At 36.7% G+C, this 13292-nt stretch overlaps 1 protein-coding gene across 2 annotated transcripts in view; it reads left to right on the forward strand.

The window, feature by feature from the left end:
* PREX2 (phosphatidylinositol-3,4,5-trisphosphate dependent Rac exchange factor 2) overlaps window positions 1-13292 on the forward strand; it is a 156707-nt gene that overhangs the window by 115018 nt on the left and 28397 nt on the right. For both annotated transcript variants that reach the window (XM_048507926.1, XM_048507927.1), the window contains exons 31-35: window positions 2917-2958; window positions 7155-7372; window positions 7871-7973; window positions 8758-8901; window positions 11054-11168. In XM_048507926.1, coding sequence (XP_048363883.1) covers window positions 2917-2958; window positions 7155-7372; window positions 7871-7973; window positions 8758-8901; window positions 11054-11168 — 622 coding nt within the window. The remainder of the gene's footprint in view (window positions 1-2916; window positions 2959-7154; window positions 7373-7870; window positions 7974-8757; window positions 8902-11053; window positions 11169-13292) is intronic.

Genomic DNA, 13292 nt, shown 5'->3' on the forward strand with positions numbered 1-13292 from the left:
GACTAGGACCAGGAATAATGGGTTCAAGGTGAAGGAAAAGAGATTCCACCTAAACATCTGGAAAAACTTCCTGACAGTAAGGGCTGTTCGAATTGGAATGCACTCCCCAGAGTGTGGTGGGCTCATTCCGCACATGCAGAATAATGCATTTTCAAACTGCTTTCAGTGCTCTTTGAAGCTGTGCGGAATGGCAAAATCCACTTGCAAACAGTTGTGAAAGTGGTTTGAAAATGCATTATTTTGCATGTGCGGAAGGGGCCGTGGAGTCTACTTCTTTGGAGGTTTTTAAACAGAGGTTGGATGGCCATCTGTCAGGAGTGCTTTGATTATGTGTTCCTGCATTGCAGGGGATTGGACTTGATGGTCCTTGGGGTCTCTTCCAACTCTATGATTCTAGGACTTTTTATTTTATAATATGAAATGTTCAACAGGAAAAACAAAAACAAATATACAAATTATATAAAACAACCCCAGCTACCTATATCAGTTTCCTGTTTTTTCATCAGAAGACATATTTGGAGATTATTTCCAGCTATTTTCATTTTAATCCATAGCACAATTATTATTTTGTTACATAGTGATTTAATATAATCTGGTATAATTAATTGTTGTATAGTATTAAACTATGCTAAATTACACTTTGAGATTTTTCTTTAATGGGTATTGTATTAAAATATCTTTCCTATGATACCCTTGTTGACAGACAATCTAACTTGTAGGCAGCCTTCCTTGCTAGGCTAGGTAGCCACTTTTCCAGAGGCTACCTTGAGCCACCTTATATTTATGGACAGAGATGCTGGGATCAGAAAGGGTTGTTCATATCTGTTCATACCTTCTCCTTGCTGTTTTAATGTAGATTGTTAAAGAGGGTGTTTTTTTTTACCAGAACATTTCCCATTTGAAAAACAAGCTTCTCTTGTTTAAATGGAATTTTATTTACTGTTACATTTGTATCAGCACCTGCCTTGAGATGAATCTGGGATTTGTTGGAGTATTTTTAAAAGACTACAACACTTGCTGAAGCCAACATCGAAAATAATTCTGGGGAACTAAGTATGTCATGAAAACTTTTCCACTGATTATAGTAGTAAATATTAACTAGGTAAATCTGTGTAATAATGAAAGCAATCGCCCATGTCTCAGAGGCTGCAAGTCATACTTTTCATACTGGTCATACTTTTCTTTTGGATATGGAATATTAAATTTAATTTTATGTTGATTAAAAGCTGATATATAATTAAACAGTTTACTGAATTTTGTTTGTTCCTTGAATCCTTAAGGATAAAAATAGAAAATCAATAATTTGGTTTGGATCCAGTAGATCACTGTTCAAATGGTTGTGCTTTCCTCCAAGCCAAGAAGCCTGTGCTAGAGGCTCTCTCAAGCATCTTGCATGAGGAAGGCTCCTTGCACTTGACGAAAATTAACTGAATCGATATGAGATCCAAATCTTTACACTAGCTGTATAAACCAAGTGAAATCTAAGAAGATCAAAAGAAATACACAGAGGTTCCCATAGATACATTATCCAAACTACATTGTTACCTTAAGAACATGAAAAAGATGTTTCTTAAATATAAACCAGCAGATACATTTTTAAAGAGTTGTGATCAAGGAAAATAATTTTAATATTAAAGTAAAGAATATTAATGTAAAGAATATTAATTTATTACATTTACATCCTTAACAGAATGAATTTGGAGCTGGTAAGTGACTTATATGCCCTGACCTGGATAATCCAGGCTAGTCAACTGTCATTAGATCTCAGAAGCTAAGCAGGGTCAGCCCTTGTTAGTATTTTTATTTATTTATTTATTTATTTATTTCTCAGTCTTATAGACCGCCCAACCCCCGAAGGACTCTGGGCGGTGAACAACATAAAATAACAGTTACATAATAGACTGTAAATAATTTAAGTTAAAATGCAGCAATTAAGAACGACTAATAACAGCAATGCCAGCAACAATCCCTGTTAAACTCTCCCAGAAGGGGAGAAAAAGAGTGGGCCCATAGATGGTAATGGGCCCAAAATGTAGGAGGAGGCGGGGGCACTTATATCAGCGGCTGGACACTCCAAAGGCCCAGTGGAACAATCCTCTTAGTCTTGCAGGCCCTGCGGAACTCACTCAAAGATCCTCAAGCAGAGGCCCAGGACAGCTGGAGGAAGAGTGTTCCACCAGGCGAAGGTGGGCCAGGGCTGTAAAGAATCCTGGCTCATGGGAGGCCAGCCGCATCATTGAGGGGCCAGGGACTACCAGCAAATTGGCCTCCGCTGAACGTAGAGGCCTAGTAGGGACATATGGGGTAATGCGGTCCCGATTTGGATGGGAGACCCCAAGAAAGCTCAGGTTTTGAAATGCTGGTTTGTAATTTTGTTTTTTAGTGGAAATTTAACTCAGTGGTAGATGGAGTGGGTGAAATTGTAACCTGACTTGCTAACTACCAGGGAGCGTAGCAAAATGTGAGGCAGGAGGATGACACACACACCCCTGAGGCTCATTCATGTTACTGCAAACCAGGGTTTGATGTTACATTTGAACGATCCCTGTGTGACAGAAAAGGCATTTTAGGGTGCCTGTCTTTGTAGTGCCGTGGAGGTGGGTTAAACCAAGACCATCCAGGCCCTCCATTACTTAACAGCCTCCACAGTTCAGTCAGCAGATGGCAGCAGGCTGCTTAATGAATTCTCACCTTCCAAGCTTACTAGGAATGTTGTAGTCAGTTCAGCTACATAATATATATTGGTACTTCATAAGTAATATTATAAACTGAATATATTAATAACAAGCATGATTCCATATTAAGAGGTATGTATTAGAAAACTGGTTAACATCAGTAAAAATTTGCGCTAAGAAAGGTTCAAACTTATTTCAGAAGTTTTTTTTCAAAGCTCCTTCTTTTCTTTTTTTCCCCCAGAAGTGAAAGCAAGAATCCTTTTAGCACTCCTTGAATATACAGGTACTTTTCACAAACCTATTGCAGTATTTTAAACCTGTAATTCACTATTTGCAAATGTTGTGTTGAGTTGTTATAAATGAAGTAATACCCATTTGGTATGAAAAAAAATTGGAAATGGACTAAATTTATTAAACGCATGAGGTTAGCTTTATCAAACTGATACAAAAATGTGAAATAGCAGTACATTTTTACAAATGGGAAATTAGTTTTAGATATAACTGGAAATCAAAAGGAATAAAAGCAATAAAAATATACAGTTAGAATAAAGCAAATGAACGAGGAAAGAGATCTAGCTAGATCTGAAAAGGATTGTGTCAGATGTAGAATAATTGTTGAAGGCCACTCTATGGATTGAAATAGAAAGGCCTTAAGTAGAACTGATGGTGTGACAATTTTAAATTATGCTTGTAAAAATAAGCACCAACCTAATCTATGTTTATTTGTAATAATATTTTAAATGCCATGTGTTGAAATGGCATTGTGAAACATGTCAGCAAAAATAATTATCATCTTCTGAAATTTTTGTGATTGGCCATGAAATTCAGTTTTATGTACAATGACTGTTTAGTTGTGTTATATAGAAATATTTGTTGATAATAGGTGTGTTTTCTGTGTCAAGTCCAGTATATTTAAGAAGAATGGCATCATTGGCATTTAATTCACTTACTAAAGTGCTGATTTACACTGTTGAATTCCTCTATATTTTTAAGAATACAGGTGCACAGTCACAAGGGAAAAATTAGTATGAACTGTATGAGCAGCCATGATTACAGAAATATATCATGGTTCATGTTATGACTTGCTCAGATCACACCATTTTCCATTAGGACATATGAGTTACAACCCAATCCCTCTTAGAAAAATCAATAGGAATTTCATGCCTGACCATGACCCATAGTCTTAGAGCCGAAGCAGACATTATGTGCCCATGGGTCTGTTCTGTTACCACTACCACCATTTTAGAGAAAAATTTGGCTATTTAAAAATTCTGTGAGAGACTGGCTTTATGGTGCAGTAGGACCAGACGATCTTGTCTCTCCCCCCCGCCCCCCCTGTCCCCCATGGCCTTTTCAACTAGAAAAGGTATGTGTGGGGAGGGACAGATCATCTGGTCTCATTGTACCATGCAGTATTTGAAAATTTCCAAATTCTTTTCTGAAATGGCACTGTCAGTTACTGGTCAGATCCATGGCCACCATAATACCTGGGTTGGCATGTGAGGAGAAAGGCAAGATTTGGTCTGAGAAAAATGTGGACATCATGAGCTGGTTATTGTAAACTTGTGGTATAAATAAAAGAAAAAAAGTACAAGATACTAAATGCCAAAATATAAAAATAATGCATAAGATTGTTGTTTAAAACATCAAATGGGTAAACTCTTGTGTCAGTTGCCCAATATAAATAATTAGAATAAACACTACAGCATAATGATGAATGTACAAATTAAAAAATATACCATACATCAATCATGAGAATAAACATAACATCAAGAGTGATTGCAGAGAACAAATAGCTTATTTGCTAATAAGAATAACACTATATCATTTAGTACAGATGGTGATGAAAATGCACCCTAAACATAAGTTGAAAGCTAGCCAAAGCTTCATCTAAATAGCTGCTTACTGGTAAAATTGTGTGCAGCAGTTGTGCTGCACTCAGTGTAAAGATTCCTTCTGTGTACCATGTGTTGACCACACTTGCTTGTAACTCTTGATTTGTATTTCTAGCCATCTCATTGTATATAACTGTACTGTTTAATAGTAGCACTTGTCAACATTTGTGTGAGCTTGAAAAGCACTCCCGACAGCCAATATCTTGTCATAAGCCATTTTTTATTTAGAGACATTGACCCAGTCATGATGGTCCAAATACACATGTAGTTCTTCACTAATATAATTCTTTAGGCACAAAAGTATTGCTCTCTGTGGATCCAATGAAAAAGGCAGTATCTATCATATCAGGTAGTGATTTTAGAAGTACTTGTGTACATCACCATCCTAACTTTCTCAGGCCCCTTCACCATCCTAATTTTCTCAGGGAGGCTAAACTGACTATGCTGATCAAATTTCCCACTTTTTCTTTGTAACAGAGCTGTTTCAGATGGTAGGGTGGGGTGATTTAAAACTGTTGCTCAGCCCTTTGCCTCCACAGAATGTGAAAGGGACAGATTTAACCTATGGCAAATCCTCTTTATCCTGCCATCAAAGTATAAGGAGGTATGTTCAACAAACAGAAGTTAAATTGATTAAACAGATGACTTGGCATAGAAGAAAACTTAAATGGATGGAAAGTAGGCAGGAGATAAACATATACAATTTCAGCTTAGTTTTCAGGCACTTAATTAGGCTTTAAGGTTCAATTGCTTAGATCTTCTAGAGGTTTTTACTTCGGATGGTACAATTTGCTGTTATTGATATTACTGGCTATTAGATTAAGACAAACCTTGGGACCTAACAAACTGGTACCCTTTCTCAGTACATAAACAAACAACCTTGACTTTGTTAGCTACTTACCTGAATTAATATGGATGACCCTGAATCTATTTGTTATAATTGTTAAAAATAAGGTGAACTTACCTGTTGGATGTAGTCGACAAGAAATGATTGTATTTATAACTAATGAAATATAAAAAATATGAACAATGATATAAACTCATGTATATAGATATATGTATTTGAAATATTAGTTATAGCCAGAGTGCAACAGTAGTGGTAGTTCTATTATTATTAATATTTACTGTTGCACCCCCTTTTCTTATGTGAGCTACCCAACTCAAACATAAATCTCACTCCTGAGGCAAAACTTAAAGCAAATCCCTAATACACCAGATAGGATAAACCTAATGTGTATAATCCTGCTTTAGCTGGTTCAAGAATTCTTCTTCTTCCCCAAAAGATCTATTCATATTCCTGTTTATATTTATGGTTCTTGTGGAAAGCCACTGGTCTTCTACCTCAGCCTAACCAATAAATAAAACAAGCAGTTCCCCTTGTCTGAGTATTATTTGCTTCTTCAGGTCACATTGAAAATACATGCTCAGAGTTGTTATATTTTAACACACAGGTAAGGCAATAGATGCTCACTCTCAGGAATCAAAATCCAAAAACATACTAAAACTCTTTCTGACAGAGACATAATTTCCTTCCTCTCTGAGTCATCTGGTTGCTATACCCAACAGAGTGCAGGTTAGTGTATCCAATCAGGGTGCTTCTCTGTTCTTAGGGAGTTTATTTCCCCACTCTGATATGTAAACATCCTGCCTTCATACAAGCTTGCACTTTTTTGGCTCACTTTTACAGTGTAGTCTATCACAACTTGTTCGTTTCAAATTGTGCAGTGCAAAACCAAGCACCACTTGTAAAAAATACTGGGAAATTATAGTGAAGTACTTGCATTTCACATTTATTTTAATACCTAGAAGCATATTTTCAAAAGATTCACTGATGCTACTTCAGAGATGATACCAGGAGTTCATGAAATAAGAGTTCTGGGAAGATAACTGGCATGTATTTTGGAAAATGGCGTCCCAAAAATTTATGTGAACCTGCTTATGATACCTATTAATTTTTTTCTCATTCCAAAAAATGACTTATATCTTAAACCAATAGAAATTGCTATCATGAAATTCCTACAGGGATATATGGCAGGGCTATTATCATACATCCATTATTAAATTAATTAATTAATTATTTCATTTTTATACCGCCCTCCCCCGGCGGTATATCAAGAATTTAGCAGCCCTTTGCTTTGCAGTTTGCCAGTAATGACAAAATTCATAGTAATAAATAAACACCTATGTTTTCCTTATAGTAATTAAGGATCTGACTACATAGAACCCCTTTGCACTTTAAGACACAAGCCTCCCATCAAGTGAAGTCTGATAGTAGTCTGCATATAGAACTGTGAACTGTGTTTACCTACAATTTCTGCAGCTGTGCTTTCCCAGAAGCTCTAGCCAAGCACTTGTTGCTGTGCACTCCTGGCTGAATCTATATACTGCAGTTTTAATAGATAACAGGATACCAACAACAGGAATGACATTCATGCATATCACTTGGTATTTATTAGTGGCTTTTTTGTATGAGACATTTTTCTCATAATATGACAGCATGATTTCTTAAGGTGTAATTTCTGTTCATTTACTATACAATGAATGTCTTGCTCCTTATGTTTCTTCTTTGTTGGACCCTTTGCAGATAGTGAGATTCAGCTCAGGCGAGACATGGTCTTCTGCCAGAGTCTAGTGGGCACAGTTTGTGCCTTTTCAGAGCAACTAATGGCTGCCTTAAATCAGATGTTTGACAACAGCAAGGAATGTGAAATGGAGACACAAGAAACCAGCAAAAGGTGGCTGGAACAAATATCCATTGCAGGTGTCCTTCTTAACTTCCAGTCACTATTGTCACTTAACCTGGTAAGAATTCCAGTGTTTTGTCTATTTCATTCTGTATGAAGTTCCTTTTTTTCTTGCCTAAAAGTTGCTTGAATCAACCTTTGCTGAGAAAAAGGGAATAATTTTCTACAGACATCTAATTTAATTCACCAAGGTTGGACTGTGCTTATGGCATCAGTTGGACTTAATGCGGCCCCGTTTGTTGTACAGCATTTCTAAGCTAACTTGCTTGCATGAGTAACAGTTCCAGTTCCATGAGATTAAATGGCACAGCCAAAACAACAAACTGTAAATTAACTTACTGCATAGGACATATTTTATCATTGTTAGTAATCATCCTTTGACAGCAGAAGATGGAGCGGAAAGTCAATACAGATAGATCCATCTTTCGTTTCTCATGAGATTTAATTGGATTAACTACTTCAGTGAAACTGGAAGTGACTATCTGCAAATAATGTTACTGATCATATGCATCAATTTAGAGAGATTACTAGGCTCAGGATAATGTTTTTCTTCCAGACTGATGAACAATCTATGCTAGAAGACACATTGGTTGCGTTGTTTGACCTAGAGAAAGTTACATTTTATTTTAAACTATCTGAACAAGAGCCTGTAGTTGCAAGTGAGTATTGCTCATGCTAAGTATATTTGTGCTTTCCAATGTTGTTTCAAAAAATGATGTACTATAAATGGAACACAGCTTAAATACTTTCCTGTCTGGGCCATATCGACTGCACATGAATCTGCTGGAAATTATGTAGCTCATGGTTTGTAGTAAATATGTTTTGATTTTTAAGGTCTAGATCAGATGTAGGATTTCTACAGCCCAGTCCTATGTACACTTCCCTGGTATTAAGCACCATTGAACAGGGGATTCTGAGTACACCTGTTTGGATTGCTCTCATATACAGCAGCCCTTAAGCAGTTTTGCTCAGAAGTAAGTCCCATTTTATGTGATTGGGCTGTTTCCCAGAAAAGAGTTTTTATGATTGTAGTCATAATTCCCAGGAGATGGCTCTTGCGGTAGGTTTTTCATATTACTCATAATTTGTGTTCTTTGCGAGGAGAGCAAAGGCTAAGAATGTTGTAAGTTTTAAAATCTACTCAACTTCTGTTTGTTCAAGGTAAAATATATGTTCTGAGGCATCTTCAGACACATGCAACATGGAAATGCAGCCTGAATTATATTTGCTATATTATCACAGAAATTAAATAAGAAATACTAGAATAATCTTCATGGCACATCTCGTTTTTCTTTTTTACTTCTATTCACTACTATTCCACTATTACTCTGCTACTCTTTTCTATTTGCAAAAATATTAGTGTGTGTCGGGAGGTAGAGGTTGCAATGAGAGATATTGATTGAGTTCTGGTCTTCTGTAAAATTGTATTATGCCTATATTTAGATATGCCAATCCTATATCAAGCAGAAGGAAGTCGACAAGCCTTGAAAGTTTACTTTTATCTTGGTAGTTACAATTATGAACAACTTCCTCAAAGGCTGAAGAATGGTGGAGGTTTTAAAATTTACCCAGTTCTGTTTGCTCAAGGTAAAAAAACAGTTTTTCTTATTTTTTCAAATTGGTATTTAGAAGGAATAAAGCATAACTTTGAGCTCATTTGTATTCTTGAACATGTATGCAGACTGCAAAACAAAAAAGTTCCCAAAATGTTGAGGGGAAATGGCCATATCAACTCTTTAAAAAGCAATGAATTAAATTTTAATAAATGAACAGTAGTATAAGGAAGTAAATATGATATACAAAACTATTTTTATATCAGAATCAACAGAAAAACAAATATCTCTGACAGTGTCTTCATCAGGGGTCCATGATCTCTAGTGAAAATTTCAAATATATTCCTGTTAATGTGCAATGGGTGATGGAACTATCACAAACAGATGGGAGAACGGTGTATGTGCTGGCATTGGGGCAATGTGCAGATGGGGCATTGGCAGCAGTGGGCACCACAAAAACACCTGGGTACCAGCAGCTGGCCTCCTAAGGGTATACTCACAATGGGGCTGTACCTTTTGTGACTATTGGATTCTAGGTTAGTTGTTGCAAGGACCTGACTGGTTGCACCTTTCAGTGCACAGCCCTATCAAGGGAGACCAGTCATTATATGCAACTATTTAGTTACTAATGGAATTGGATTGGGTCATTATGTGTAATGATTTTCTAACAAACATAAACATCAAAGGACGTTTATAATCACCCTTTCCAATTATATAGGCACACGTTTCCTACTATTATCTTTTAACATATGAAACAATTTTATCCAGCAGTTATGAAACTAATGTAAGGACCAACCTTCTTTCCTATCTCTTGTACAGAAGAAAAGATATGGACTTTGGAAAGTCAAAGGAGTTTCACAATGAATTATTTATAAACTGGTCACTTAAAAGAACTTTCAGCAGAATTACTATTTATCATACATTTGTACCACAATGGTTTTCATTGAAATCTTGCATCTTGGGTATATTTTCTAATTATTCTGTAGGGAGATAAACTCTTAAAGTTTCTATTTATTATTAAATTGGCAGCGTTCCTAATTGCAGAACCTTTTATTAATGTGCTACTTCCTTAGAATATCAGCAACCATGTTCTCATTTAAATGTGAGACTGAGATTAGGTCAAACAATATCTAATTTGTTTCAACTTCAGATTTGCATAAAATTTTAAATTAATAGTAAAGGTTGATACAGATTGATTTTCTGTTTTCTTCAGTAGGGGATATAAAGCTGCTGATTAGTAGCTGTTTACTCTAGAGTCAAATTGAAGTGATTTACAATAAAGTTGGTAAACAATAAGATATGAATATAATAATTAGATGGTAAATATATCATCTTGCATCCTATATCTTGTTTTCTCTTAATCCATTGTGGTGCTGGTCTTCCAGTGTGAAGTGGGCATTTCTGTAACACTAGATACTTCTGCTCTTACAAGTCCATTGTCTTCCAAGAAGCAGAGTGGTGTATAGCATGAGAAGAATATACTTCATAGTATACCTCTTGTCAAAGTGAACTAGGAGGGAAAAAATGACCCTGGGAAAGGACCCTAGCCCTAGTCCAGCCCAACCCAAGGAGGGAGGTTGTGTATCTGTTCTTCTCCTGAGCCTGTCTGGCTCTGTACGTCCAAAGGAAGAAGAAACAGCCTGTCACTACCATATTTTGCCTTCTTGCACTGGGTGGCTTGGTCCATGGGGAAGGCTTCCAGTGGCCATAATGGGAGGTCTACTGTTCGCCTCCGCAATGGGTGAGGAGGAAAGTGGAAAGAATATATAGGAGCCAAGGCAGTAGTTGAATCTTAGCCAAACTCCTACTTGTGACTGGCTCATATGAAATTTACTGTCTTCAGTGCAGACTCAAGCCCCTTCTGCACATGCAGAATAATGCACTTTCAGTCCACTTTCACAATTGTTTGTAAGTGGATTTTGCTATTCTGAACAACTTCAAAATGCATTCAGAGTGGATTGAAAGTTCATTATTTTGCATGTGGGGCCTCAGGGTTGCACCTTCTGTTCCTATGTAGGGGTAAATTCTGAAGTGTGGAGCCTGTTCATGGCATCACTAGCCACAGCACAATATGAACGTACAGCAAAAGTCAATATGGGAATTGCAATAAATTTTAAAGTAAATTTTACAATAATTGAAAGATAATAGTTGAACATTTTATAAGGATTTTTTAAATTTTCTTGTAGCGCTAGAAAGCATGGAAGGCTATTATTATAGAGACAATGTGTCAGTAGAAGAATTTCAAGCACAGATTAATGCAGCGTCACTAGAAAAAGTCAAACAGTATAACCAAAAACTCAGGTAAGTCATCTGCTACCTACCTTTGTTCTGTCCAATAACACAAATTTTGTCTACAGTCCTGAAATAATTTGGCAAAGTAATTTTTCTAATACAAATATGCTTTGAATTGCTAAGTGACAACCTGATTATAAATTAATAAAAGTACATTTTTAATATCATCTTAAATACAACCACTGGCCAAATTATTAATCACTTTCCAATGTATTCACAACTCTTCATGTGTAGTGTTTCACAAAAGTCCTGTAAGATGAACAGTATTGTTGTTACTGTATTGCAAATGGAGGACTCTGGCTGAGATTATAATAGTTTGTTTAAGACTAATGAGTAGGTTTGTAGCTAAGAGTTCTTCCAGGTTTTTACAGTTCACATTCTTATTTCCGCTATCAGGTTTTCTCGCCCATTTTCAGCCCACAGGCACCTTTGGAATTCTGACATAGGGTGGTGGGTGCAACTACAAAATGACTGCTACAAGATGTGGAGTCAGTAACAAAACATCAGGGAGTGAAGTTACACATAACTCAAATATAAACCTTTCAGCTCTGTACAGCAGGATGCCTTTTAAAATCAAGATGGTGTTTTAAAATATTTTATTGCATGCACACAGTTTTTCTTCCATCATGCAGTGGTACATGGTGGTGTTGTGGTGGATGCTGCCGCCAGAGCAACATTTTTGAAATCTGCCCTGCCAATCAGATCCTAATTACCAATTAGAAGTCCTACGAGGCAAGTCCCCACCTGACCTGCCCAATTTGTAAGAACAGTTGGTAAGTGCCAAGAAGAATTTAGGAGTGCTATGTTGGGAAACCCTTGTTCTGCAGAATACTGGTACAGAAGTATCTCAACTGTGTTAGGAAACATTTTAGAAAGATGCAAACATCTGCGGGTCACTATTTGCTCCCCTCTTATTCTTCCTAATCACCCTTTCTTACCACTATCTTTGGTTGATCTAGGGGGGAGGTTAACCTATCAAAAAAGTAATTGATTGAATTGAAGGAACCGCTAGGCCAGGGGTAGGGAACCTGCGGCTCTCCAGATGTTCAGGAACTACAATTCCCATCAGCCCCTGTCAGCATGGCCAATTGGCCATGCTGGCTGGGAGAACTGATAGAATTATAGTTCAGCATCTGGAAAACTCCCTACGTAAACTAACTGACCCATGTAATGTGTGCGTGTAATGGGGATTGTGTAGACTCCATGGTACGCATCTGACTCTACTGTCCCTTTTATACAGTGCCTAGCCTAGAATAAAATTACTATCACCGCTGTTAGCCAAAAGAGAACATTCCTCTAACTTGCAGAAGATAGTCTTTTTATTAGACAATACTAGCACTGATGTAACCGATTTAGTAGCTAAATTTCTTGATTTATATCTAACTCACCGTTCCAAGGGAAAAATTGATTAACATCTTCTCCCCCTTCCTCTTCTTTTTTTTCTGTTTTCCTTCTCTTCTCCCCTCCGTTTGGTCTGAATGAATTTTCTGTTTATGTTATTGTATTGTTATGCCATTAAAGGTTGTTGAAAAAGTATTTTTTTCCTGCAAACCCAGGGATTACTCCAGGTTTTCAGAAACATAGGTAAACCCTGGGTGGCTCTGCCTTGCAGATTTATTTTGATTTGCGCATGTCTCACTGGTCTCAATCATTTTTCAAGATTCACTATAAACAGCTTGAAATGATGAAATGTAATCTGGTGAGCTAAAAGATGTATTGTTAAAAGGAGAAATAGGGAAATAGGGATGAAAATACTCTGGCAAATTTTCAACAACAAGAAATGTAAACTAATTATGAGACTGCATATTAGCCATGTTTGTACCCAGGGTCTCTCTACAGTTTGTGAAGTTGTACCTGTGTTATAAAGGCCAAACCCCTTTTTAAAATATAAACAATAATTAGAAGGATGTGATAAATGTATAAGCTGTATAAGACAACACTTGAATAACAAAAGCCTTTTCTAATTTCATTGGGCTGAATCCAACAATGAGCTTCCTGCTAGAATAAACAGCTTTGAAAGCTCAGACATCAGCAGAACAGAGTGACTGGATATGACCCAATAGGTTAAGATGAGGGACTTGTCAGCAGATTTAGAACTTTCAGAAATATTTCAAAAATATTTAAACTAAATAT

The sequence above is a fragment of the Sphaerodactylus townsendi genome, linkage group LG09, assembly GCF_021028975.2.
Source record: "Sphaerodactylus townsendi isolate TG3544 linkage group LG09, MPM_Stown_v2.3, whole genome shotgun sequence".
NCBI lineage: Eukaryota > Metazoa > Chordata > Lepidosauria > Squamata > Sphaerodactylidae > Sphaerodactylus > Sphaerodactylus townsendi.